Raw genomic sequence first — 27,649 nt, 5'->3', positions numbered from 1 at the left:
ATGAACACCGATATTCCAACCCTCTTTCCTTCTTCGGCGCTCCTCAAGGTAACCGGTGCGCGTGCGCACGTCAATCCGAGGGTGTGTGCGCCCAGTTTCCGGCGCCGCGGGACACCCAAGACCGCGGGGCTGTCCCTCAGCCTGGCCGCCCGCCCCGCCCCCCGACCCGCCTCCCAGCCCCGCCCCGGGCCCTCCTCGCCCCGCCCGCTCCGTCCCGTGCGCTTCATGGCCCTCCGGCCTGGGCCCGCCTCCACCCAGCCTCTCCGTGGCTCCCCGGGCTGCCCCCGCCTCCGCCCCCGCCCCCGCCCCCTCCCCCGCCGTCGCCCCAGCCCCCCAGCCCCCACCCTCGGCTGCTGCCCGAGCTTCCTCCACACGCCGTGCAGTCTCCACGGCGACGCGGCGTCCCAGACTCGGAGCCCAGAGCCCCGGGCGAGCAGCTAGCCGGGCTGGCTCTCGGTGTCTGCCCTTCGGATGGTCGGCTGGAGAGAGCCGCCAGCTGGTAAGACACTCCGAAGCAAAGACCAGTCTCCCTCTCCCTAGCCCCGTGTGCAGCCTGACCCATCCCCCACAGCAGACCACCCCCAGACCCGGCGCCCGAGCCTGCGGACTGCTCTACCCCTCCTGGTTCGGGCTCTGGGCCCGGCGGCTGCCAGGCGCCGCCGGGAAGGGAGGATGCGTGCGGCTGGGGTGCGCCTGGCTTGCGGCACCCTCCTCCCGCCGTGGTCGGAAGAGGTGAGGAATAGCTGTTCGGGTCTACGCGGGTGTGGAGATAACTGGGCGATTCTGACAGGCTTGTCTACACCACCATGCTTTGACCTGCCGGTTCACACGCACCAACTCCTTCCCGGCAAATAACTAGGATGGCCCAGCTCATCCCAGGGCTTCCCGCCCCCTCCGTCAGTCCTTGCCCTTGCCCGGAATTATTTTACTTATTTTTGGAAAATTAGTGAAGACATCACTACTAGCTAGATATAACTTGCTAGCCATACAAATTTCGATGGAATTTGGACAAATCATTTATATTCCCGGGCCTTGTTCTCATCTTATGCGATGATGAAATTGACTTGAAACTTCCAAAGTGTTGATATTGTTGTCTTTTGACTACTCAAACTACTCTACACTGAGCCCTTGTAGCATTTAAAGTAACACATGGTATAATGATCAATTTATTGTTTGGCATAGATGTCTTGGCTGAATCTATTTTTACCCCAGGAGAACCCCAGAAAGTCGCTTTTTAAAAATCTGAAAAGGACACTGGAAATGTCTTTTAATATGTTTCATTTTTCTAAAAATCAAATGCAATGATCCCCAAATCCAACTTATTTTTTAATTTTTATTTGTTTTTGTGAATTAAAATTGTTTTGGTTTTTGTAATCTCTGGAAAACAACAATAACAATAACAACAGCATTTCTCTTTAAGTGTTAAGAGTTTTCCAGAGCTGAATTCCAGCATCTCTGTAGGTATTTCACTGCACCCACTCCAGAATTCCATAGCTTTCCACGTACGCTCACCGGTTGAGCCACATCCTCACTGTTTTCTCCCCTCTTTGCCCCATCCAGTTTCAGCATTTAGAACTGGCTTTATTTGTGACAGTTCACCTTCAGGACTGGCCTCCCTCGGCTGTAAATATTAACAATAGTATAGGAGGAGTTATAGTAATTGTAGTTCTAGCAGGAGATGAGTGCTACTATTATTATTTATTAGTAGCTAATTATTTTAATCCTTGCAATTTGACTCTATGAATAGGTGGTATTTTTATCTACACTTTACAGTTGAGGGACTGAATCACAGAGAGGTTAAGGAATTTGCTCAAGGTCACACAATTTGCTGGGATTTAAACATAGACAACCTGACTCCAGAGTCTGGAATCCTAGCACTATATTACACTGTAAAGGAAATATGTAAAATTTATATTTAGTCACTTTAAAGAATGACTGTAAGTGATGGATGATCCTTGACACCATTCGTATACACATTTGAAGCTATGCCATGAAATATTGTTCCTGCATCATGTAATGTTCTCCCACCAAGCTCCCTGAGGATAAAAGATAGTGCTTAATCAGCTCTGTCTGTCCTTCTTAGCAGAGTTGCAGGGCCTGAGTGTGTAGCTAGCTAGCTATTCATTCTGTCTTTGCCTATTAGACTACAAGGTAGCTTATAAAAACCAGTAGCACAAAACAGTAAAATACTTGCATAAGTGGGATGAAGAAAAAACATGTAATGTCTTCCAATATTACAAGATAAATCTAAAATAAAAATTTTTTGAAATCTGAATTTTAAATGCTGGTAGTTCATTTTATAAAAGCTGTTTTTGGTTTTTTGTTTTTTGTTTTGTTTTGTTTTTCCTGAAGTCTGTGGAGTGTGGAGTCCAAATAATACCAATTGGGGAGGTTCAGAATCTTGTGGCCTCTGGTTGTATGACTCCTAAACTACAATTTCTAAATCTTGTGGCTAATCTGTTAATCCTACAAAGGCAGTCTGGTCCCCAGGCAAGAAGAGGGTTTGCTTTGGGAAAGAGTGGTTATCATCTTTGTCTCAGTGTTAACTATAAACTGATTTCTTCCCAAAGTTAGTTTGGCCTATGCCTAGGAATGAACAAGGGCAGCTAGGAGGTTAGAAGCAAGATGGTCAGTTAGGTCAGATCTCTGTCACTGTCATAATTTTATCACTGTTACAATCTTTGCAAAGGCAGTTTCACCTCTGTTCTTCCAGTTCTGCCTCCACTGCCTGCTGACTCTCCTTAGGTATCTCCAGTCCATGAGCCCAAATGAAAGAATTTGATTGATCCTGGTAATCACTATTCCTCAGTTTGGACAGTATGGGAAATTACACTGTAGTCCCTTAGAGGGAAGCATTTGTTACAGTACTTTGAAGCTTGCTCTGTCACATACATATAAGAAGTTAGTACCCACTTCACCTATAAGATTCTGAACTTCTCAGAGTATCTTCATCTTTGTGTCCCCAGAGCTTAGCACAGTTATATCTGACATGTAGTAGGTGCTCATCAAATGTCTAGTATTGTATGATTTATTGTCTTTTTTTTTAGAGACAGAGTCCCACTCTCTTGCCCAGGCTGGAGGACAGTGGCACAGTCATAGCTCACTGTAACCTCAAGCTCCTGGGCTCAAGCCATCCTCCCACCTCAGCCTCTTGAGTAGCTGGGACTACAGGCACACACCACCATGCCTGGCTAATTAATGTTTTATACAGGCGTAGTTTTGCTATGTTGCCCAGGCTGTTGTCGACCTCCTATCCTCAAGCTGTCCTCTGGCCTCGACCTCCCAAAGTGTTGGGATTAGAGGTGTGAGCCACGACATCTGACCCAAATACCTGTTTTAAATAGACATTGAATAGTGCATGAAAATTTGGAACTATCATAAACTGTGCTGTTCCCATTGCCACAAGGACTGTTAAAAGATATCAGCTTTATATGTGTTCTAAATTAGTCTGCTTTTTTCCTGGAGTTACTGATCTTTCTAAACAAGTGTCAGTACTTATAGGGTTTAGGTAGTTTTTGAAATTAATTAAAAGCCCTCAGAGATAATCTGCTTGTCTCAATCATAGTAAAGGCCCATTTTTGCTTCCCTAAGCAATTTTAATCATCCCCATAGGACATCTTTCCAAACTTTTCTTTTAAATAAAACGTTGAATTGTTTCAACAGTGTCCTTCCTATATGCCAAGCTTTGCTGAACACTTTACCCAGATTATTCCATTTAATCCTTATAATAATCCACCAAAGGTGGTACCATGGTGATCCCCATTTTTCGAATGGAAGCTTAAAGAAGTTAAATGACTTGTCCAGGCTCACCTGGGAAGGGACTGGAACTGGGATATGAATCTAGTCTCTTTCACTCAAGAGCCCCATCTTTTTTTTTTTTTTGAGATGAAGTCTCACTCTGTCACCCAGGCTGGAGGGCAGTGGCACAATCTCTGCTCATTGCAACCTTCACCTTCACCTCCCGGGTTCAAGCAATTCTCCTGCCTCAGCCTCCCGAGTAGCTGGAACTACAGGTGTGCACCACCACGCCGAACCAATTTTTTTTTTTGTATTTTTAGTAGAGACGGCTTCATCATGTTAGCCAGGATGGTCTCGATCTCCTGACCTCGTGATCCACCTGCCTCAGCCTCCCAAAGTTCTGGGATTACAGGCATGAGCCACCGTGCCCATCCCAAGAGCCCCATCTTTTGAGTATTATTCTGTACTGTCTCCCAAGGAATTCAATGTAATGAAAGGAGATGAAATGGACATTTCCTAGCTAATGATAAAGCCAGACCTAGCAGAGCATGGGTCTCCATCAAGGGCTGAGATCTGTCCATCCTACGTTATGTGGGAGGAGAATTATATGCACGAATGTTTCATCTAGGTGAAGAGTAGAATGTTGCAATCTCTGAAGATCCTAGAGCTAGAAAGGAAAGGACTGCTCTAAATATAAAGGTGGGCCAGCATGGTGGCTCACGCCTGCAATCCCAGCACTTTGGGAGACCCAGGCAGGAGGATCGCTTAAGGGCCAGGAGTTCGAGACCAGCTTGGCCAACAAAGTGAGACCCTGTCTCTTCAAAAATAAAAAATAAAAAAAATAGCTGGATGTGGTAGTGCACACCTGTGGTCTCAGATACTCAGGAGGCTGAGGTGGGAGCATTGCTTGAGCCCAGGTGATCGAGGCTGCAGTGAGTCATGATCATACCACCACACTCCAGCCTGGGTGACAGAGCGAGACTCTGTCTCAATAATAATATTGTTAATAAATATAAATGTGATGCTCTATGGGACACACAGGTACCCAGGGGATTGTGGAACTCTGTGAAGTGAAAGTCTCTCTCAGGGGAGATCGTGTTAGTTTTCTTTTGTTAAGGCCTTATTTAGTTCATTATTGCTTTGTTTCCTCTTTGGAGCTTTACTGCCCTAGATAATCAGAGGAAAATCTTTCATTTATCCTAGAGTTTGGTCTTCCACCACTGTGTTTCCCCAAAAGATGCTGTGCTGTTCTGATAGACTTTAGTTCTCTGTGAGCCTCTTGGAGAGCTAATCAAATTAACATGTGTAATGTCTGGCTAGGTCAGGGTTCCCCAGAAAGCAAAGCCTGAGGCAAATTTTATATACAACTGCTTTATTCAGGAGCATAAGTCAATGTAAGGGACTTGGATTTTAAAAAAGTAAAAATTTAATATGAAATAATGACGCTTCCCTTTTATTGTCCATAGTCTTGGCCCTGAATTTTATATTCCAGAAATCCCTCAGTAGGTAATAATTATGATAATTTTTAAAGTCTGGTTTGGGCGTGGGAACAGTGTTAGAGGGGTGAACAAGTGAATTGTTACTTAGGAAAATTTTAAGTATGGCCACTCGCATACTTGAAAAGAAACCTTGAGTTTATTTTTCTCTTAACTATGAGAATGAAATTTATCCAGATATATAAAAGGCTACCTTATAGGAAAATCAGTCCTATGATCAGGTAACTTAGGTAAAAATTCATAGAGAAAACATTGTACCCTTATATTAATAAACACATGAGAACTTATGAGGTAAGGATTATATTTTAAAATCAAAAGTCATTTCCATATGTATTTAAATAATACTTTATTAAAAATACCATATTTTGAAATACTGTGGAAGAATTTCTTCTTGTTCTGGTCACATGTATTCTGAAAGGTGTTTTGTTGTTGTTGTTATTTGAGACAATCTCGCTCTGTTGCCCAGGCTGGAGTTCAGTGGCTCAATCTTGACTCACTGCAACCTCTGCCTCTTGGGTTCAAGCTATTCTCATGTCTCAGCCTCCCAAGTAGCTGAGATCACAGGCGCCCACCACTGTGCCCAGCTAATTTTTGTATTTTTAGTACAGATGGGGTTTTGCCATGTTGGTCAGGTTGGTCTTGAACTCCTGACCTCAGGTGATCCACCCGCGTCAGCCTCCCAAAGTGCTGGGATTACAGGCATGAGCCACCGCACCCGGTCTTAAAAGGTGTTTTTTGTTTTGTTTTGTTTTGTTTTGTGACACCAATAAACTGGAATGTGGCAGATAAGTTACATAAAACCAAAAAGATAACAGAGAATTTCTTTTCTTTTAAACTGTTATTTTAGGTTTGGGGTTATGTGTGAAGGTTGGTTACAAAGGTAAATGTGTCATGAGGGTTTGTTTTACTTATTATTTCATCACCCAGGTATTAAGCTCAGTACCCCTTAGTTATCTTTTGTGCTTCTCTCCCTCCCCACCCCCTCCCTGCAAAAGGCTTAATTTCTCTAGATTTTTTAAACTAAATTTCATAATCCAGAAGAATGAGATTTTACAGTTAGAATGGAAATAATGCTACTAAATACAAAAACAAAATACATACTTAATACCCAACTGACAGACTGTGTTCTGTGTTCTATTTGTATTTTGAATCTATATAAGTGTTTAGAGGCTTATGAAGTAAATATTTTGGTTTTTGCAGGACTTCTGTAGACAAGACAGATACTGTAAAGGTGAGAGTATATAATTTTTATAGGATGTTTTGGGTCTATTTTACCATCAATTTGTACAGTTTTTAAATAATCAGCTTTAGTATAAAATTGCATTTCATTCTAGATAATAGAAATGTTTACATAAAGGCTATTAGTAAATTATTTCAAATATCTCAAACTAAAATAATAATGCTAGTTTTTATTTCTGCTTCTATTTTAGAAAGCAAAGAACAGACAGAATGGCAGATTGCTAATGTCTGATCCAAAGGGTAAATGATTTATTACTTTGAAAGAATATGTTTAGCCACTATTTTGTCCTAAATATTAAGAAGAATATTAGAATGGCGAGTGTCATTGAATGACTTAGCAATTAAATCCTTTATTATTTTGCCTATCTTTTTAAAATTCCTATTTGCCATTTAGAAATGTATGTTAGGGACATCACTGTTAATAAAATACTGAGGGTATTTTTTTCTCTTTCAGAAAAAGTGACGATTGAATCAAATGAAGCAATGTCAGAGTAAGAAAATGTCTTTGATTGTGCAGCTGATTTCTCCCATGACTTTTAAACAATTAGAACTAGATAATGCAGCCATTTGTCACCCAATTAAATTTGAAAGGCCAGAAATGCATGGATTAGCACTTCAGCTTTTGCTTCAGTCAAAGCAGTTGTTAACTTAGATAAAAGGACAGTTAAAATGAAAAATGAATTTTGATAAAAATGTAGAAGTGTAGATAATATTCACTTCTACTTTTTAATGCTTAAACACCCTGTATTCTGTATTTTACTTGTATCATAATTTTCATAGCTCATTCCTATTTCCCTTTGATACTTATTTCTTTCAAAATATTTCTTCAAGTGAATATTTACTTTAAAATTAAACCAATTATTTTCTATAACATGAATTGTTACTACTCAATAAAGAAAATAATCACCTCAACTAGTTGAAGAAACTGGTGTTAAAAAAATTACATCGTTTCCAGCCTTTTGGCTAAGATCAAGTATAAAAAAAAAATCACAGTACAACATCAATTTAGTAACTAAATGTTGAGTATCTGCCCTGTTCAAGACTCTGATTCTGATAATCTATTAAAGCCCTTCCTGTATTCATCTCTTACTTTCTGAAAAAAAATCTCTATTTATTCTATGAAAAATTACAGCTCGAAAGTTGATCATATACACATTTGTGAGGATTACTGACAAATTAGTAGGTACTGTTCTGGCGGATTCTTCTATTCAAATTCGTATTGTTTTGGTTTATTCTAAAGATTGGCTGGGAAAAATTCTACCTTAGGCAACATATATTTAAATTTTCATATTGTCAAAACTAAAAATGTCCACCTTGGCTTTTGTTGTAAATTATATATATATTACATATTTATGATACTTTTTTTATTAAAGAGAAAGTAATGTATAGCAAATCAGTGACAGGACCTTATTTATTTTCATTTAAAGTTACAATCAACCAGACAGAAACAGCCTTGTTACATACAGTAGTCTACATGTAATTTTATACGTATCCTATTACATGGTTGAAAACATTTAATCTAAAAAATGTTTAGTTGTCTTTGAGGGATATTTGAAATGTAACTTTCAATAATAGTAATAGAAGTTACTAGATCACAGATGAAAAGAAATTACTGTTGTATCCATGAGCCCCAATGTTCTTTGAGTGATAAGCAGTGTTGGAACTGCAGCAAGGGGCGTTCCACCTCCTGACGTAGATAAACCCCAGGGATAAATCAGATGCAGCCTAGGCCAAAATAGAAAAGCAGAGTGGCTACTTGTTCTCTTGATCTCAGTCATAATTGCATCTGCCTCTCAAACTGCTTCTTGCAAGGTCAAAATGATCATTTCCCTTCAATTTGCTTGCAGAGAAGGAGAAGGGTGGACAGTGTAGCCAATAAGCTTCACAGGTGTGTAGTTTTGCCACCTCAGGTACTTCACCCAGAGTTGAAGGTAAACAGGGCTAGTCCTAGAGAAAAATGATCAAGTAGGAAAAAACATCAGGGGGGATCTTTGCACGGGAAGAGTGTGACTGACCTGCAAAGTTGATGAATTTTTTCAGTGTAGCTTCCATTCCACTCTCCACCCTGCTGCTGTGGCTTCATAGTCTGACTGGCAAGTGAGATTTGCCAAAAGATTTCATTTAGGTTGGGTTAGGGAAAACTCAAAGTGTTCTCATTGCTTTAGTTTTTGTATTTTTCACTCCAGTCCCAGCCACAAGAAGTATGCGAACTCTATAAACCACGAGTTTCAAACTTCTGGGCGCACAAATCCCACATTTAACATTTCCTTTTTCCTTAGAAATCCTATGTGGGAAATATTTTGTCTACCCAGCAAACTGCTTTTAGTTGACAAACTATTTTCAGCAGTAGAAATAAAATATGTATTTAATGCTGGATAAAGTTTTCTAGATTTTGGACCTTACTTGATTTTTTGGTCAAGCTTTCAAGCATAAAGATTGAGGGGAAAATGGCTGAAGCAAATCCACAGCACTCAACACTGACTGAGCTTGAAAAAAATTATTTCTAGGACTTTTCTTACATAATCACATGTTTTATAACCTTTTCTAAAATGAATAACGAGCTATTTTTTTATTCCCATTTTTATACCTCAAGTAAATGTCTCTTTGGACGCAGACCAAGATTGACAAGCAAACTTAATACCCCACCAACACAGGTCTCTCTAAATGTAGCTAAGACATTCTCAGAAAAGTAAGTTTTAGTTAATTTTGTTTTTAAGCCCATGTTTGACAAGTCTAAATCATTTTATGACAAAGTTTAAAATAGAAATCTCCTGAAAAAATTATTAATTTCAATAGAAGTTTTGGGATACTTCCTAAATATACCCAACACAGTGAGGAAAAAATTCTAAAACTTAGGTTATCTGCCCTCTATCATAAATATGTTCCAATGGAGTGTCTAACCTGATTAGCTCTGTAATTTTATTAAGTACTAATTAAATACTTTTGCATTTCCAAAGGATGTTACTACATAAAGTAAAATTTTAAATCTTTCCTCAGTTGTAATTATAGTTAACAAAAACAGATGTTATAGTATACTAGTTATCTGTTTTTCTTAAATAGTTAGGGGCCTTGTGACCATAAATAGCATCACTTTCTCAAATAGAAGTCAATAGATTTTAGGTGAAGAGGAAATTGACCTTTGGACCTCTGATTCTTTGAAACTATGCAAGAAAGACCATAGAAAGTGAACAGAAAAGCCATTTATATCTTACTGTTAAAATCAGGATTTGATCAGCTCTCATGCAGGTATTTTTCTGGCATGTTCACTGCTTCCAAATAGTAATATTCCATTTATCTTCAGGTCATTGAGTATGTTGGTTGCCTCCATGTGTGTTTCATTAAAATTATTATAGGCATTTCTAGTTATTCAAATACCTAGAACTATACTAGCTAAATTCCTTTTTTAAGGTATATAACTCAGTGAATATATAAGTGCCATATTTTATTCTAAAGCACACATTTTTTTCATATTTTAACACCTTTTACAATCAGTGTCATCTTACACTTATATTTGGCAATATTTTTTCTTTTTTAGTGTACATAAAACAATGGTATGTCTTATAATAAATAGATGGTATCTTAGATTCAATGAAATACTTTAATTCAGGGAAGAAAAAAGACATCAAAACTCTTTGATGTAGATCAGCTATGAGAGCATATAAATTTTAGTAATCACTAGTGTGGTGACCTTTTACATAACAGGAGTCTCACGATCCTGGAAACTGAATATTTCAATGATTCCACAACTTTTCATATGTAGAGTTTCTTCTTGGATGCTTTTTGTGACATCTAGAAGATCGAACGGGGCAGAGGCAGAACAAATGTAAATCATCTTTGCTGTGCATTTTTCATTTCCAGAGAAGGGTTTTGCTTTAGCCATATATACTGGGGGAGTAAAGATTCCATTCCCTCCCATAGTATTAGAATATAACAACCTGGTCAACCTATTTGTTAAATTAGTGCATAAGACCACTAACTTAACTACTAATGTTCTGGATTCATATTTCCATGAGGGAAAAAAACAGAGCCATTGTAACTTTGGGGAACAAATAATACTTTACATCTTTTTATATATTTCCATGCAAACTAGAAGGTGAATTTTTAAAACTTTATGAAGGAGTCAAATTAAAAGGTTCTCAAGGCCTCAAAAAAAGAGACTTGGGATTTTTTCCCACAAGCATAGGGTGTCTATGTTTGTGAACAGAGGGCACCACATTAAGAATTCCTTGTTTCAGTGTGTTATTTACTAACATGAAGCTTCAAGTTTGAAGTCTAAAAGGGAGAGTTAACCCATTTTTAGTTAAGCTACTTAATGAAAAAGGCTATTTTATGTTATGACCAAGGGCTAATATTATGCTATGCATAAGCATAGCATTTAGCAATGGCAAAAATCGATTCATAAACTTAAAAACTCAAGGCTAATTTTCTTAGTTTTATTCCATCATGTCACTGTGATGTACCAAAGACATTTATATAACTGATTACTTAAATGCTGTGTGTTAAAGAACTCTGAAGAGTCTAGGAATACAATAACAAAGGCCAGTCAGCAATAGAATTTTAATCATCGTAAAATAATTTGTAATGCTTTTCCACAAAGAAGATACTACATTTTAGCGATTTAGTTTATTGTTGGCATATTATATTGTATGTTTATATTAAATGTTGTGTGTGTGTTTAAAGCATTAAACAGAATTATGACCTAAGAAAATATTTTTTCACTGTCTAACATAGGAAGGAAGTCCCTTCTAAGAATATTGAAAATAAAGTCTCTTTAAAGAATATTGAAAATAGAGTATCTTCAAGGAGTATCGAAAGTAAAGATATCTTAACAAATCTACAGTCTGACCTACTGTCGTCTTCCTGCTTAAAAGAAAGTACCGGTAATAACATTTGTTTCACTGAATTAACTAACTATGGCTTCTACTTGAACCTTCCTTTTCTGCAACCTTGGGGAACTGACAACTCTGTAGATCTGGGGCGGGTAATGAGAATCAGCAGTTCTTCAAAGTCATGTTCTGGGTGATTCTTATATTCAGCCTGATATGAGATCCATGGATATACATTACATAAGATGATAATTATAGAGTCTTAAGTCCTGGAATAAGTTAAAATACTATGAAAGCATTAACACATTCCATTCATTTAACAACAGTTGAAAGCCAGAGTGCCAGGCACTGGTTTAGAGGCTGTGGATACAACAGTTGGCAAAATAGGGAAAGCCCTTGTCCTTATAAAGTTTACATTCTAGTAGAAGACATACAGCTGACTATTAAAAATAAATAACAGGCCAGGTATAGTGGCTCATGCCTATAAATCTCAGCACTTTGGGAGACCAAGGCAAGAGGATCAGCCCAGGTTGAGACCTAGAGTTTGAGACCAGACTGGGCAATATAGCAAGACCCCACCTTTAAAAAATTTTTTTAATTGAAAAAAAAAAATTGCCAAGCATGCTAGTATACACTTGTAGTCCTAGCTACTAGGAAGGCTGAGGCAGGAGGATTATTTGAATCCAGGAGTTCAAGGCTGCAGCGAACTATGATCATGTCCCTGCACTGGGTGGGTGACACAGCAAGACCATGTCTCAAAAAGAAGTCTAAAAGAAATTGAAAATTAAAAATAAAAATAAATAATAGGCTGATGTAAAGATAGTAAGTTATCCAAGTTGATTGTTCATAGCTACAGAATTAACTCCTTGTTTTACTCTTTCTCCCCTTCTCACTACTGCACTTGACTAGTCTAAAAGAAAAAACAATTAAAAACACAAACACTGTAATCTTAGCACTTTGGGAGGCCGAGGTGGGTGATCACTTGAGGCCAGGAGTTCAAGACCAGCCTAGCCAACATGGCAACACCCAGTCTGTACTAAACATAAAAAAATTAGCCAGGTGTGGTGGGGTGCACCTGTAGTCACAGCTACTCAGAAGATTAAGGCACAAGATTCGCTTGAACCTGGGGAGCAGAGGCTGCAGTGAGCCGAGATCACACCACTGAACTCCAGCCTGGGCGACAGAGCAAGACCCTGTCTCCAAAAATAAATAAATAATAAATAAAAATAAAAACACAAACACATAAGCAAGATAATTACAGGTTGTGGTAGATGCTATAATGTAAATAAACAGCTCCTGGGGAGAGGGCTGCTTTAGATCTAGGGATCAGGAAACTTCTCTCATGCTGCTAAGTGTTTGTGACATGAATGAGATCGTTCCTGTGACATCACAAAATGTCCCTAATTCCTCATTATGACCTCCCTTGGTGACATCAGTGCTTTGAGTCAGTCTACAGGCTGGGTGCACACTGGACGATCAGGGTGGTTGTGAGCTGATGGAGACTGTAAATGAACCAGAAACAGGTAGGTGGATGGCCTGAATAACACAACCATCATACTCTTGGAAGAACTTGATATTCCTTTTCAGGGTAGTACTTTGGGTTTAGGGTCAGGAGTTTGTTTTAAAATCATAAGTTTTATCTTTTTTTTTTTTTTTTTTGGTCTTTGGTCTTTTTTTTTTCTTAACATTGTCTTATATGAAGCTCTCCTAGATTTCCTCATTTTCTTCTTTCTAACACAAATGGGTATACATGATTTAGAATAGCTCATGGCCACCTTCCCATCAAAGAAGGCATCTCAAAGACTTCCCAGGCACTCAAATCATACAAAAAGGGGTGGGTGTAACACAAGTTCAATTTCAAACTGTGAAAGACTTCCACAAAGCTGAAGGAGCCAGCAGACTCACTCAGTAGTATTTCCCCAGGAGCTGATTTAAACTTACTTTAATAGAAGTATATTTATTTTATTGTGTATTAGTAAAAATAGTACAAGATATAGTTAAGAATATGGACTCTAGGGCCAGACTGACTCACAGATCTACCACTTAATTAGCTGTGTGAAGTTGGCCAGTATATTTAACCTCTCTGTCCCTCAGTTTCCTCACCTATAAATGGGAATAAAAATAGTACATACCTCATTGATGTTGAGAGATTTAAATGAGTTAAAATATGTAGTGTTTTGAATATAAGTTTGTCATGATAATTGTTACTTTTATTAATATATCAGTTTAATGAATGGTAATAGGATCTGGCAAAATTTAATTTGCAAACTTTTCGATGTCTATTGATTAATTAGGTATATTCTCTTTTAGGTGAAGTGAGCAAAGACGCAGTCATTGTAAAGCAGGAGAAAAATAATGAATATTGCCTTCAGGATATTGATGATAAATTGTCAGAATCAGCAGAGGATGATGATGAAGATGATACCAATGAAGAAGATAATGATGAAGATAGTAACCCTAAAAAGAATACTCAGGCCCCACTAGAGTTAATGGCAGAAGTAAGTTTTACTTGTGCATATAATTTAAGAAACTTTAAAATATTGAAATAACTAAAGATTGAAGATTTAAAATCACTACTGTGAGAACTAAAAAAGTGGATTTCACGGAGATAGAACATAGAATGGTGGTTACCCGAGGCTGGACCGGAAGAAGGGAGAAAAAGAGAAGTACGTTAAGTGGCACAAAAGTACAGTTAGATGGAAGGAATAAATTCTAGTATTCAGTAGTATAGTAGGGAAATTATAGTTAACAGTAGTTTATTACATACTTTAAACCAGAAGAGAAAAATTGTAATATTCCCAGCACAAAGAAGAGATAAATGTTTGAGATGATGGTTAATCCAATTGCCTTGATGTGATCATTACACATTGTATACAAGTATCAAACATGTACCCTCAAAATGTGTACAATATTATATATCAATAAAAAATGAACATTTAAAAAAATTAATAAAAAGATCCTTGTCCACACACAGATGCTTACCTGGCTACTCATCTCTCTTACTGCTTTCACCATATTAGAGGTGAAAGAAGATTCTGGAAGGGACATGCAGTATTTTGGTAAGGCTGAGGCAGGGGTAAGAGAAGTGTTGGTATAAAACTCTTCAAGGACTGATTTAAGGAAAGCTTTCTATACAGTGGGCACTATGCTAGATGCTGGGGATATAGAAATAAATAGGACATGTCTTTGCCCTTGATAACAGGCACATATATAAATAATTACAATAAGATGAAATGCATGCTAGTGGCCGGGCACGGTGGCTCAAGCCTGTAATCCCAGCACTTTGGGAGGCCGAGACGGGCGGATCACGAGGTCAGGAGATCGAGACCATCCTGGCTAACACGGTGAAACCCCGTCTCTACTAAAAAAAATACAAAAACTAGCCGGGCGAGGTGGCGGGCGCCTGTAGTCCCAGCTACTCGGGAGGCTGAGGCAGGAGAATGGCGTAAACCCGGGAGGCGGAGCTTGCAGTGAGCTGAGATCCGGCCACTGCACTCCAGTCCGGGCGACAGAGCGAGACTCCGCCTCAAAAAAAAAAAAAAGAAATGCATGCTAGTAATAAAAGTCTTTATTAAGTTTCTGGGGACAGGGAGGATTAAGGGGCTAACTGAGAAAAGAAGCAGGAGGAACAAAGAATAAGAGGAGGACTTTTAGAGGAAGAGACGCGAATAGAATCTTAGAAACCTGAAGGAAGAGGCAAGTGTAGAATTCAACTGTTAAAACAAGAGAAGGCATTACTGGCATCAGAAGAGGCACATATGAAGGCATTGAAGCCTGAAATAACACACTCAGAAATTATACATGAGCATTTACTGACAATTCTATGGAGAACGAAACAATTTTACCTTGCTTGTTGTGATATCACAGTCTACCTTTAATTATTATTATACAACCTCATGTATATTGTATAATAGGACACTCATTTCCCTTTCCCATCCTTTGTATTATTTTCCCATACATTTTACTTCTATTAATGCATATATTATAAGCCCCTCAATACATTTTTTTTTAGTGGTTAATTCTCTTTTAAAGAGATTGTAAAATCTCTTTTCAAATGTCCTTTTTATTTACCCACATATGTGCATTTTCTGGTGTTCCTCATAGCTTCCTGTAGATCCCAATTTCTACCTGATATCATTTTCCCTTTACCCAAAAAACTTCTTTTAATATTTCTTATAATGCAGGTCTACTGGCAATAAATTCTCTCAGCTTTTTTTTTTTTTTGTCTTGAAAGGTCTTAATTTCACTTTCATTTAAAACAAATATTTAGCTAGAGAATTCTAGATTGCCAAAAATTTTTTTTAGTGCTTTGAACTGTTGCTTCATTGTCTCATAGCTTGCATAGTTTCAGAAGAGATATCTGCTGTTCTTCTCTTTATTAATCCATATATAATATGTCTTATACAAATTTTTTCTTCCATATTATTTTATTTCACAATTTGATTATAGCATGCCTAGGTGTGGTTTTCCTCATAGTTCTGCTCATTAAGATTCCTGGATCTGTGAGTTTATAGTCTTCATCAGGTTTGGAAAATGTTCAGTTATTCTTCATATATTTTTTTCTGACCTCTGCTCTTCCTCTTTTCATCTAAGGTACAATTGCTAAAACACTAAACCACCCAGTATTGTCCCAGAGGTCGGATATTCCACTTAAATTTTTTTCAGTTTTTTTCCTTTTTTTTTTTTGGATAATATATATTGCTATGTCTTCAAATTTATAATCTTTACAGTTATAATCTGCTGTTAATCTCATCCTGCATTATATTGTTTTGCATTTCAGATACTGTAGTTACCATCTCTAGACGTTCTATTTAGATATTTTTATACCTATTATTTCTCTCATCATCACTTTCACATTTACCTCTGTTTTTGAGCATATGGCATGTATTTATAATAGCTGTTTTAACATGCCTGCCTGCTATTCTATCATCTTTGTTCATTCTAGGTCAGGTTCTACTGATTGTTTTCTCCTGCTTATGGGTCTTATTTTTTTCCTTATTTGCATGCCTGTATTTTGTTTGTTTGTTTTAATAGATGGGGTCTTGCTTTGCCAGGCTGGAGTGCAGTGACTACTCACAGGCATAATCATGATATACTACACCCTCAAACTCCTGGGCTCAAGCAATCCTGCCTCAGCCTCCCGAGTAGCTGGGACTACAGGTGCACACCACCACACCTGGTACCCGACAATTATTTACTGAATCCCAAACATTGTAAATTTTATGTTTTTGGGTATAAATGTTTGTTGTTTTTCTGTAAATATTGTTGGACTTCTGTAAATATTTGTTCTGGGGCACAGCTAAGGTGCTTGGAAGCAGGTATCTCTTTGACCCTTGCTTTTAAACTTTGTTAGGGAGCATCCAGGGCAGCCTTTATGGAGCGTAGGGACAGTACTAAGGCAGTGCCCTTATGGGGACTCCCCAGTGCTCTGGGGAGGACCTTCCACTCGGGCTGGTAAGAACATGAGCTGCTCTCAACCCTGATAGCCAGTGATTATTCCACCTGCTCATTCTAATGATTCTTTCTCCAGGCTCAGATAGTTTCTTCACACTCACATGCAGATCATTACCAGCCAAAGACTCAAAGAGACACCTCTGCAGATTGCTGGAGCCCTCTGTCTTTGTGAAACTCCCTCCTCTTTTGAAAATTATAGCCACCTTGGCTGTAATCTCTGCAATCCAAACTATGTCATTTCAACCCAGAGAAAATCACTGGTTTGTGTTTAGATTCATCTTCCTCATGCTGCCCCTGGAAACAGCCTACAAGTGGTAAGCTAAGGCAATCATAGGACCCACTTTGTTTCTCTTCTCTCAGAAATATCACTGTCCTGTGATACTTGTCCAGTGTCTGAAAACTGTTGTTTCATATATTTTTGTCCAATTTTATGGTTGTTTAAGGAAGGACAGTAAGTCTGGTCTCTGTTACTCCATCATGGCCAAAAGCCTCAATTAGATTTTTAGCACAAAATAAAAAATGCTTATGTACTTCTCTTCTTAGATAATTGCTAGCCATGGAATCACATAAAGAAATCAGTCATATTATATTTACTATATTTCCTTCCTAGAATAAAGCATATATAGGAAATTTTGAAACCTCCTTAATATTAAAAGGTGCTTTTAAGAAGGAAGAAGAAAAATTGATGCCAAATATTAGAAAGACTTCACTTAGTCTTCCTTTTGTCTAGACACCTAAATCATTCTTGAATTATAGAGCATTCAATGACCCTATTTACCATAACCAGACTCTCTGGAGTTGCTTGTTTTCTTTTTTTCTTTCTTTTTCAACATTTAATTATAAAAGTCATCCATTAATTCATTTTCATGTAAAAATTCAGATAATATGAGATTGCTTACTTTCATATCTTGTTTTGTACTATGGATAAGATTTCTTGTTTTCACAATGCATCCCTTTTTAATTGTCCCAATTTTTATTTTTTTATTTTATTAATTTTTTTTTTTTAGATGGAGTCTTGCTCTGTTGCCCAGACGGAGTGCAGTGGCATGATCTCAGCTCACTGCAGCCTCTGCCTCCTGGGTTCAAGCTATTCTTCTCCCTCAGCCTCCTGAGTACCTGGGACTGCAGGCACACGCCACCACGCCCAGCTAATTTTGTGTGTGTGTGTGTGTCTTTTTAGTAGAGACAGGGTTTTACCATGTTGGCCAGGATGGTCTTGATCTCCTGACCTTGTGATTCACCTGCCTTGGCCTCCCAAAGTGCTGGGATTACAGGTGTAAGCCACCGCGCCCAGCCAATTTTGTAAATTTTAAAACCTATAGAAAAATGGAAAGAGTAGAACAATGAACACCTAAATACTCTTTACTATGGATTCACTACTCATTAACATTGTGCCTCATTTGCTGTATCTTTCTCTTTTGATAGGAGAGGCATAGATATAACCTAGCCATATACTTCTTTTTTTTTTTTTTAATTTTTTGAGACAATCTTGCTCTGTCGCCCAGGCTGGAGTGCAGTGGCACCATCTCACCTCACTGCAACCTCTGTCTCTGGGTTGAAGTGATTCTCCTGCCTCAGCCTCCTGAGTAGCTGGGATTACAGGTATGCACCACCATGCCTGGCTAATTTTTTTTTTTTTAAAGTAGAGATCGGGTTTCACCATATTGGCCAAGCCAGTCATGACCTCAGGTGATCCGCCCACCTTGGCCTCCCAAAGTGTTGGGATTACAGGCGTGAGCCACTGCACCCAGCTTAGATATATACTTCTGACTGGAACACTTGAAATTAGTTGTAGACATCATGAAACTTCACCCATAAATACTCAAGCTGGGTCTCCAAAGTTCGTTCTTCAGTGTAACACTATATCCTTATCACAACTAAGAAAATTAGTAATAATTCTGTAACATATAATATTCTACCAGATTTAGATTTCTGAATTTATCTTTAAAATGGCTTTTCTAGCTTCTAGCTAGATTTTTTTTTCCAGTCAGATTTCATCAGTGTTTATGCTTTTTGTTTAGTTGTTAAGCATGTCTTTATTCTGAATATCACAAATACTTTTGTACACCTGACTTCAGCGTAATTTTGGAGTGTTAGATAATTCTCATTGAGGGCTTTGGCAAAACATCCATTGCAAAAATTTCGTAATTTTACTGCCCTTTGAACTGTTAAAGGAAATATATTTTATGCTAACAAAAACAACAAATAGGTCAATACAAGGGAATTTGAAATTGATTCCATACTTCTTTTCTTTTTCTGAGGCTAGTATTATTAATATAATGCTTCATTAAATACACTACATATTAGATAATATTAAGCAATTTCTAAATGTTTAGGTATGATAGTAATATTTGGATTGGGTTTTATAGTAATGTAAAATGAGACGATATCTGTAAACTGCTTTATAATAATCCAGACAGAGCGGGGGAAAGAGTGTGTGGTGATATTGATAGAACCCAAATTTTGAAGCTGAGAATTGGGAACTTGGATTTATTTTACTATTCTCTCTATTTTTGTGTATATTTAAATTTTTCATAATAGATTTAAAAAATATAAAAATAGCTGCATATTTTATTGATCACATTCTCTGTCCATGATCAATTAAACTAGGCATTAATAACAAAAATAACAATAACAAATTAAAACCACTTAAAACTAAAAAAAATTTCTCTAAATGGCATGAATGTAAAAGAAAAATAAAAAATAAACTTAAGCTAGGCACAGTGGCTCACGCCTGTAATCCCAGCACTTTGGGAGGCTAAGGCAGGAGAATCACTTGAGGTCAGGAGTTCAAGACCAGCCTGGCCAACATGGTAAAATCCCATCTCTACTAAAAATACAAACAGTTAGCCAGGTGTGGTAGTGCATGCCTGTAATCCCAGCTACTCAGTAGGCTGAGGCAGGAGAATTGCTTGAACCCAGGAGGCAGAGGTTGCAGTGAGCCAGGATCACACCATGCACTCCAGCCTGGGCAACAGATCAGACTCCATCTCAAAAAAAAAAAAAAAAAAACTCGAAAACTATTTGGAAAATAGTGATCACCATAACACTAAATATTAAAATGTTGAAAAAAACTTAAAATTTCAAATCCTTCAATGATGATGATGATGATGATGATTCAAGGAAGAATGACAATAAATGAAGTAAATATTAATGCCAGAAACTAGAAAAATAAACATAAAACAAGAAAAAGAATTAAAGAAACTTTAATTCAAACTAAAAACCAAATTAATGTATCAAGAGCTGGATATTTGAAAAAAGGATGACATAGATATGAACTACTAGATATCATAATTAAAATGGAAGAAAACCACAAATAGGAATGAAAATGAAAATGTCTTAACCTAGACAAGAATAGATTTTGAAAATAAAAGAATTCTATTGCATGAGTTGAACATACCATGTTAATTAGTATGTGAATGAGAATTTTGATGAAATTAATGACTTATAGAAAAATCTCTGGAAGAGTTATATTTACATTAGAAAAAAAATTTTTTAAACCCATGGGAGAAACTGAGAAAAGTGGTAGAGAACTACTTCTGAAAACAGTACCTGGGTATTTATCAAATATCTGGAAGTGTATGAGAAGGGTCTCTTTTATATTACTATATGCCTCTATCTCTTACAGAATAAAACTCATACACCTGCATGTGGTTCAGAGTATGTCACACACAAGCAAGAACAATCATCGAAGTATAGGGGGTTTTGTGTGCGTTTTTTTTAATGGAAGCAGTCTAAATAGCTATAATAGAAGATTAGTTTAGTAAATTGTAGCCTAAGTAAGTAAAAAATATGTAAGAATATTTCATGCCATGGGGAGAAAATGATCACAATCTGTGGGGTTTTTATTTTAAGTTACTAAATAAAATGTGGTAAATACATATGTGTTCATTTATGGAAAATAATACTTGAAATTATACATGAAGATGTTAAAAATAAATGTGTTTATTTTTCATAGATGGTAGAAATGTAAGTGCTTCTTAATTGGGGACAGAATGTGTTTATTTAGCTTTTAAATTTCCTACATAAAAAGATGTAGTATTTTGTAACAAGAAAAGTGTAATAAAAATAATAAAAGCAAAACTGGATGATATAAGAGCAATGCTGGAAAATATCAAATGTACATTTTGTAAGTCTGCATTTTTTTCAACTGTCATATAATTATGGACTAAGTTACAAATGAAACCTGTATCTGAACCAAAGGAATATTAAAATAAAGTGATTAATGTCTTCACTATCTGTGCCAGTTGAATCAACCTACATATTCTCAAATTGTTCAGTAGTACATACACAGTATGGTTGCAGGAAAGCAGAGGTATCCTTACCCTATGTGGCTTTGCCATCAGAGGTCCTTCAATATCCTTGATTAATTGATTGGTTATAGACTGACTCCTGGAAAAACATGGAAATGTTAAAAGCAAAACAACTATCATTAATGAAAGATTTTCTAGGGAGTTTGAGTTGACAACATTTAAATTCACTTATCTGAAGAATTTAATGTTTTCCAGTTCCTGAGAGCAGAAATGGCCCGAGAGTACCAGTTGGCAAAAAAATTATGTCAGATGAGTAAGTACAAAATACTTTCATATTTTCTAATCTTTGTTTTCAAAAACGAATTCAATAATATGTAAGATGGCTTGATTATCATAAGTCTAGTGAATTCCCTGATAGTGTCTCAGTGATTCCTTGATAGTAAATTAGGTTGGTTGGTATAAGGACTAATTTAGATCTCTAGAGTACATTTTAGTGGAATAAATTAATGTAATTACCATCACTGGAAAATAAATAAAAAATTTTACCCTCATGATGATGGGTTAGTAGCTTTATACCTTTAGTTTCAGAGAAGTGTCAGGTGGTACAGCAGTCAAACCTTAACTGAACATGCATTTATCCCACAAACATTGAGTGCCTACATGTGCCAGTCACTGTTCCAGGCACTGGAAATACAATAGTCAGTCAGACAGATGACAATCCCACATTTGTATCTAGTGTTGGAAAGACAATAAACAGTGTGTCATGAATGATAGGTGCCATGGTGAGAAATAAAGTAGGGAAGAAGGAATAGAAGGTAGTGGAGGAAGGCAAAGCAGTTTTAAATAGGATGGCCCAGGAAGGCCTCACTGAAAGACTTGAAGAAGAGCCACATGAATATCTGGAGGACGAGTGTGCCAGGGAGGGTGAATGGCAAATGTGCTATGACAGGAGTGTGCCTGAAAGGAACAGCGAGGAGGACAGTGTAACTGGAGCAGAATGAGCAGGGGGAAGTGTGATAGGAAATAAAGTCAGAGGCGTCATGGGCAGGGGTTTGTCAGATTGCATAGGATCTTTTCTTGATTTAAAAACCTTCCTGTTTCCCCTGAGGTGGGAAAACCTCTGCAGGCTTTTGAGTAGAGCAATAATATGATCTACCTTATTTTTCTTTCTATATTTGGTTTTTAGTGGTTTGACTTGATGTTCAAAATAGTTGTGGGTTTTTTGTCGCAGTTGTACTGTTCAGGACATTTGCTGAGTTTCTTACCTCTGTGGGTTGATGTTTCCGCCAGCTTTGAAAATTTCCTGGCCATTACCTTTTCAAATACCACTTCTACCCTATTCTCTCCCTTATCTTCCTGGGTCTCCAATTACACATAAATTTGACTTTTTTTTTTCCTGGTATCCCATGTGTATCTTATATTCAGCTCTGGTGTGTTTTGTTTTCTCTCTTCTCTTCTCTTCTCTTCTTTCTCTTCTCTTCTCTCTTATTTTTTTTTGAGACAGGGTCTCGCTCTGTCACCCAGGCTGGAGTGTAGTGGTGCAATCTCAGCTCACTGCAACCTCTGCATCCTGAGTTCAAGTGATTCTCGTGCCTCAGCCCCATGAGTAGCTGGGATTACAGGCTTGTGCCACTATGCCTGGCTAATTTTTGTATTTTTAGTAGAGACGGGGGTTTCACTATGTTGGCCAGGCTGGTCTTGAACTCTTGGCCTCAAATGAGTCTCCTGCCTCAGCCTCCCAAAGTGCTGGGATTACAGGCATGAGCCACGGCGCCTGGCTCTCTTTCTTTTATTTCTGTGTGTCAGTTTTAATATTTTCTATTTACCTGTTTTTGAGTTTCTTTATTCTATCTTCTGCTGTGTCCAGTCTGCTGTTAAAACTATTTAGTGAGTCCAAGATTGTCTTTTCCATTTTAGAATTTCCATTTAGCAATCTGGAAAGATTCTGGTTCTCTGTTGAACTTTATCATCTTTTCAACTATTTTATGCATCTTTTTCTTCTAATATATTAGTCATAATATGTTAAAAAAGAGAAAATAGCAACTCTACAATTAAACTTGTTGATAGCAGGACTCAAAATATTAAGTAGGCCTGGTGCGGTGGCTCACGCCTGTAATCCCAGCACTTTGGGAGGCCGAGGCGGGCGGATCACATGGTCAGGAGATCGAGACCACGGTGAAACCTCGTCTCTACTAAAAATACAAAAAAATTAGCCAGGCGCGGTGGCAGGTGCCTGTAGTCCCAGCTACTCAGGAGAATGAGGGAGGCAGGAGAATGGCGTGATCCCGGGAGGCGGAGCTTGCAGTGAGCCGAGATTGCGCCTCTGCGCTCCAGCCTGGGCGACAGAGCGAGACTCCGTCTCAAAAAAAAAAAAAAAAATATATATATATATATATAAAGTAGTGTTAAACAAATTCATTCTTACAGTAAAGTCCTTAAGTGAAAATGTAGTACAAGGATTGAGGGTCTGCCCTGGCTTGCCTCGCAAGAGTCCCAGTTGTGGAGAGGGTACTTCTAGAACATTGGCTCATTTTACAAATTGGTTTCTTGAATACTTCAACACTTCCTATCTTATGTCTGAGGTAAATAATCCTTTCAAGCACTTTTGACCTTGAGAGCCATTGAATAAAATATCTTAGTCAAAATTATTTTTGATGACCCACAAATATAGAATTTTTTTTGAGACAGGGTCTTGCTTTGTCACCCAGGCTGGAGTGCAGTGGCACAATGTCGGCTCGCTGCCGTCTCAATCTCCCAGCTCAGGCAATCCACCCACCTCAGCCTCCCTAGTAGCTGGGACTATAGACGCATACCACCACACCCACTAATTTTTGTATTTTTTGTAGCGACGAGTTTTGCCATATTCTCCAGGCTGGTCTCGAACTGCCTAGGCTTAAGTGATCTGCCTGCCATGGCCTCCCAAAGCAATGGGATTACAGGCAAGAGTCACTGCATCCAGCCAGAATTTCTAATTAGAAGAAATCCTGACAGAATCATGTTCAATCCTCTATTTTTATAAAAACACTGAAGTATTATTGTTACTATTTTTGAAACAGGGTCCCATTCTGTCACCCAGGCTGGAGTACAGTGGTATGATCACAGCTCACTGCAGTCTTGAACTCCTATGCTCAAGTGATCCTACTACCTCAGCCTCTCAAGTAGCTGGGACTATGGGCACATAACACCATGCCCAGGTAATTTTTGTATTTTTTGTAGAGGCAGGGTTTCACCACATTGCCCAGGCTGGTCCCAAACTCCTGGGCTCAAGCGATCCTCCCACCTCAGCCTCCCAAAGTGTTGGGATTACAGACATGAGCCACTGCACCTGGCCCAAAGTGGTTTTTAAATGGAACTGAAAGTCAAGAGTCCAAAGTACTTTACATTTCTCCATTCATCTCATGAGTGACTATGAGATTTGGTGTCAATAAATATTCCTATTTTTTGGTCACTTCACCTATAAGTCAAAACCCTGCAGCTCAGTCTCTTTAGGGTGCCACACTTCTGCTCCCGCCAGCCTGAGATTCTCTACATAATACATGGAGGTCCTGGAAGATTTATTTCATAAATTATCAGTTGTAAATGTTAAAGAATAATGGCTCAAAAACCAAAATACTCCATGCCATTATGTGTCTAATGCAAATACAGATATACTGTATCTTCTGAAAATTTCGTTCCTACAAAACCTTCTATTTATTTTTGAGTAAAATAACTCACTCTTTCCTATTAGCCTACAGTATACTTTTAAAGAAACTAGTATCTAAGGAAGCAAGCTGGAGAAACCCTCTTCTGGAAAGAAGCTTAGCCTCAGAGATTTAGACTATTAATGATAAGCATATTTTAATCCAAGGTAAAATGGGTAAAAAGTTACTTTGCTCAGAAACCTTATGTGTATGTATAATGATACATAAAATGTCTATAGGATCCTTAAAAGCAGCTTCTAAGCAAGCACACAGTCATGCTAACCCAGACGGATGACAAATTGTTAGTTAGTAGATTAGGAAATAAAGTCCCTTCTTTGGTGTATCAAGATGAAAGCCATGGGTGGGGTCCTGTGAGCCAAAGGGGTCTAGTTGAACCATCTACAATGTCCACAATGGTTCTCTCTCTCTCTCACTCTCTCTTTTTTTTTTTTTTTCCCTTGGAGACAGAGTCTCCCTCAGTCACTTAGCCTGGGATGCAGTGGCAAAATCTCGACCCACTGCAACCTCCATCTCCTGGGCTCATGTCATCCTCCTGCCTCACCCTCCCAAGGAGCTGGGACTACAAGCATGTGCTACCACACCCAGCTAATTTTTGTATTTTTGTGTAGAGACAGGGTTTCACCAGGTTTGCAAAGGCTGGTCTTGAACTCCTGAGCTCAAATGATCCACCTGCCTCAGCCTCCCAAAGTGCTGGGATTACAAGTCTGAGCCACTGTGCCCAGCCTCACAATTATCTCTTACTTTTAGCCAGATGAAGAGCACTCTTGATGTTTCAGTGCCCCCCTTGGAGGCCACCAAGATATTAAACAGATGATGCGGAGTTTTGAAGACTCCTCAAGGCTGGTAGGAAGAAGTAGAGCGAGATCTGTGGAGCGAGATCTAAAAAAGTGAATAAAATAGTCTAGACAACTCTGAAACTAAGCTTATAAATCTTTCTGGCCTCTACGATTTCAGTAACATACTAACAAGCCTAAAAAAGTCTATTGGTGTGGTCCAAAAGAAAGGTGACACAGTCACATAAAGGATCAGTGGAAAGGAATAAATAGTGCTGAAAACAATGGGTCCAATGAAGCTGGAGAACGTTGTTAAGCAGGCCACGACCAAAGTGTAGACTATAGTAAAAGTTGTCAAGATGAAGAGAAAGAAGTAACATCAGTTTCCACTATTGGAAAGATGTAACAAAATGGCATCTCTACTATGGAAGAGGTTGCATTAAAAACAAACAAAATCTTCCTCTGTGTTTCGATGAGACCTTTAGTAAAGGATGTCACGTAGATGGGTGGATGACATGAGATGAAGGATTAACAGACCTCTAGGCACACAGTCTTCTCATTAGCAAAGTCTCCATATTTTGCAGGATTTGTACCTTCTTTGAGAAATGATTATGTTCATGAAACACTCTGGCTACTGGCCTATGAGGGAAGCCATATTGAGGTGATAGAGATTGCATTCTATGGATAGGAGGTAGAAAATATAATGAGGGCTGGGCGCAGTGGCTCACGCCTGTAATCCCAGCACTTTGGGAGGCCGAGGTGGGGTGGATCACCTGAGGTCAGGAGTTCGAGACCAGCCTGGGCAACATGGTGAAATCCTGTCTACTAAAAATACAAAAGTTAGCCAGGCATGGTGGCGCACACCTGTAGTCCCAGCTACTTGGGAAGCTGAGGCAGGAGAATCACTTGAACCCGGGAGGCAGGGGCTGCAGTGAGCCAAGATCACACCACTGCACTCCAGTCTGGGTGACAGAGAGACACCCTGTCTCAGGAAAAAAAAAAAAAAAAAAAACAAAATAAAATATAATGAGGATCATTTATCTTCCAAAGCACAAAATATAAGTGCAGCATTTTCTCTGTTTGCACTCAGATGTATCTGTGGTATAATTGTTAGTGTTTATCACTTTGTGCATTTCACCTGCTCTGAGTGACAGTTCAATTTCATTCTAAGGAGCCTGTTTGCTGAAACACTGAACGTTAATAACACACATTCTCTTGTCCATTTTCAGTCCTCATCTATGAACCAGAAAATCCTGAAGCCAAGGAGTTTTTCACACTTATTGAAGAAATGTTGCTGATGGGTAATTTTAAAAATTGAAATTCCTTGTTTCTCATAGAACTATAAGCACTCACTTTTTAAAAACCCATTATCCCGGGAGATTGTCAATACATCTTTAGGAAGTGGTTAAGAAAAGGCTAAATGACTGTCCTAAATGGTTTAGTGAAACAGCTTGTCCTCTGTGAATGGTTACAATGACCCCCTTCTCTCTGTGGGACAGAACTGTCCAAGCAGAGCAGGCTCCCTGGGGACCAGGCATCAGGTACTGACAAGCAGAACATGCTAACACAGCTGCGTGTTAAAGGAATTACCCACAATTCCAAGGGAAGCCAAACCCTCTAAATTACCATGTCTCACTTCCTTTCAATGGACAATTTTACTACTGTCAATAAAATTCTGTGATAGAAATAATTCTATGAAATTATTAAATAGAATTTCATTGACAATAGTAAAATATTTTTATAGACCTGTTTTAAATTATCAAAAACATCTGTATGCCAGTAAAAATATGTTTCTTCTTTGTACTACCACTTTGACCCTATGTGCAGTTAGCCAAGTCCAACTCAGTTCTTATGTTGTAAATATATGTATTTCTTGGTAGAGGGAGGGGCAAGGAGAACTATTTCTCAGAGTGAAATATTAAGAAGCACTTTAAGCAATCCTCTTCCTTTCTGTGGCAGAGAAAACTCAGAATCGTGAACAAGATGGTGAAGACAGTGATGAAGACAGCAGTGGTGAGAGTAAAGGAGAAAGCGATGAGGAGCTGAGTGACGAGAGCTCTGATGAGGGTGAAGATGGATCATGAGTGTTGCTGCGATACTTAAAGCTTCATGTATTTTCATTAATGTATACCATGCAAATATAAAGACGAGAGTGGCATTTTAGTCTAA

The 27,649-nt window shown here is 38.3% G+C and overlaps 1 protein-coding gene across 1 annotated transcript; it reads left to right on the top strand.

Annotated features, from left to right (window-relative positions):
• On the top strand, positions 1–27,649 carry ERICH2 (glutamate rich 2). The gene is given in 11 exon segments (XM_033231168.1): positions 1–160; positions 163–499; positions 6,435–6,465; positions 6,665–6,713; positions 6,928–6,964; positions 9,067–9,162; positions 11,205–11,353; positions 13,610–13,797; positions 21,262–21,319; positions 26,710–26,781; positions 27,440–27,649. Coding segments are annotated over 11 exon segments (1,302 nt in total). The 3' UTR covers positions 27,565–27,649.

This window comes from Trachypithecus francoisi, unplaced genomic scaffold, assembly GCF_009764315.1.
Source record: "Trachypithecus francoisi isolate TF-2019V2 unplaced genomic scaffold, Tfra_2.0 Lachesis_group13, whole genome shotgun sequence".
Classification (NCBI taxonomy): domain Eukaryota; kingdom Metazoa; phylum Chordata; class Mammalia; order Primates; family Cercopithecidae; genus Trachypithecus; species Trachypithecus francoisi.
Note: the sequence above shows the minus strand (reverse complement) of the source record. Positions and strands in the feature narration are given on the sequence as shown.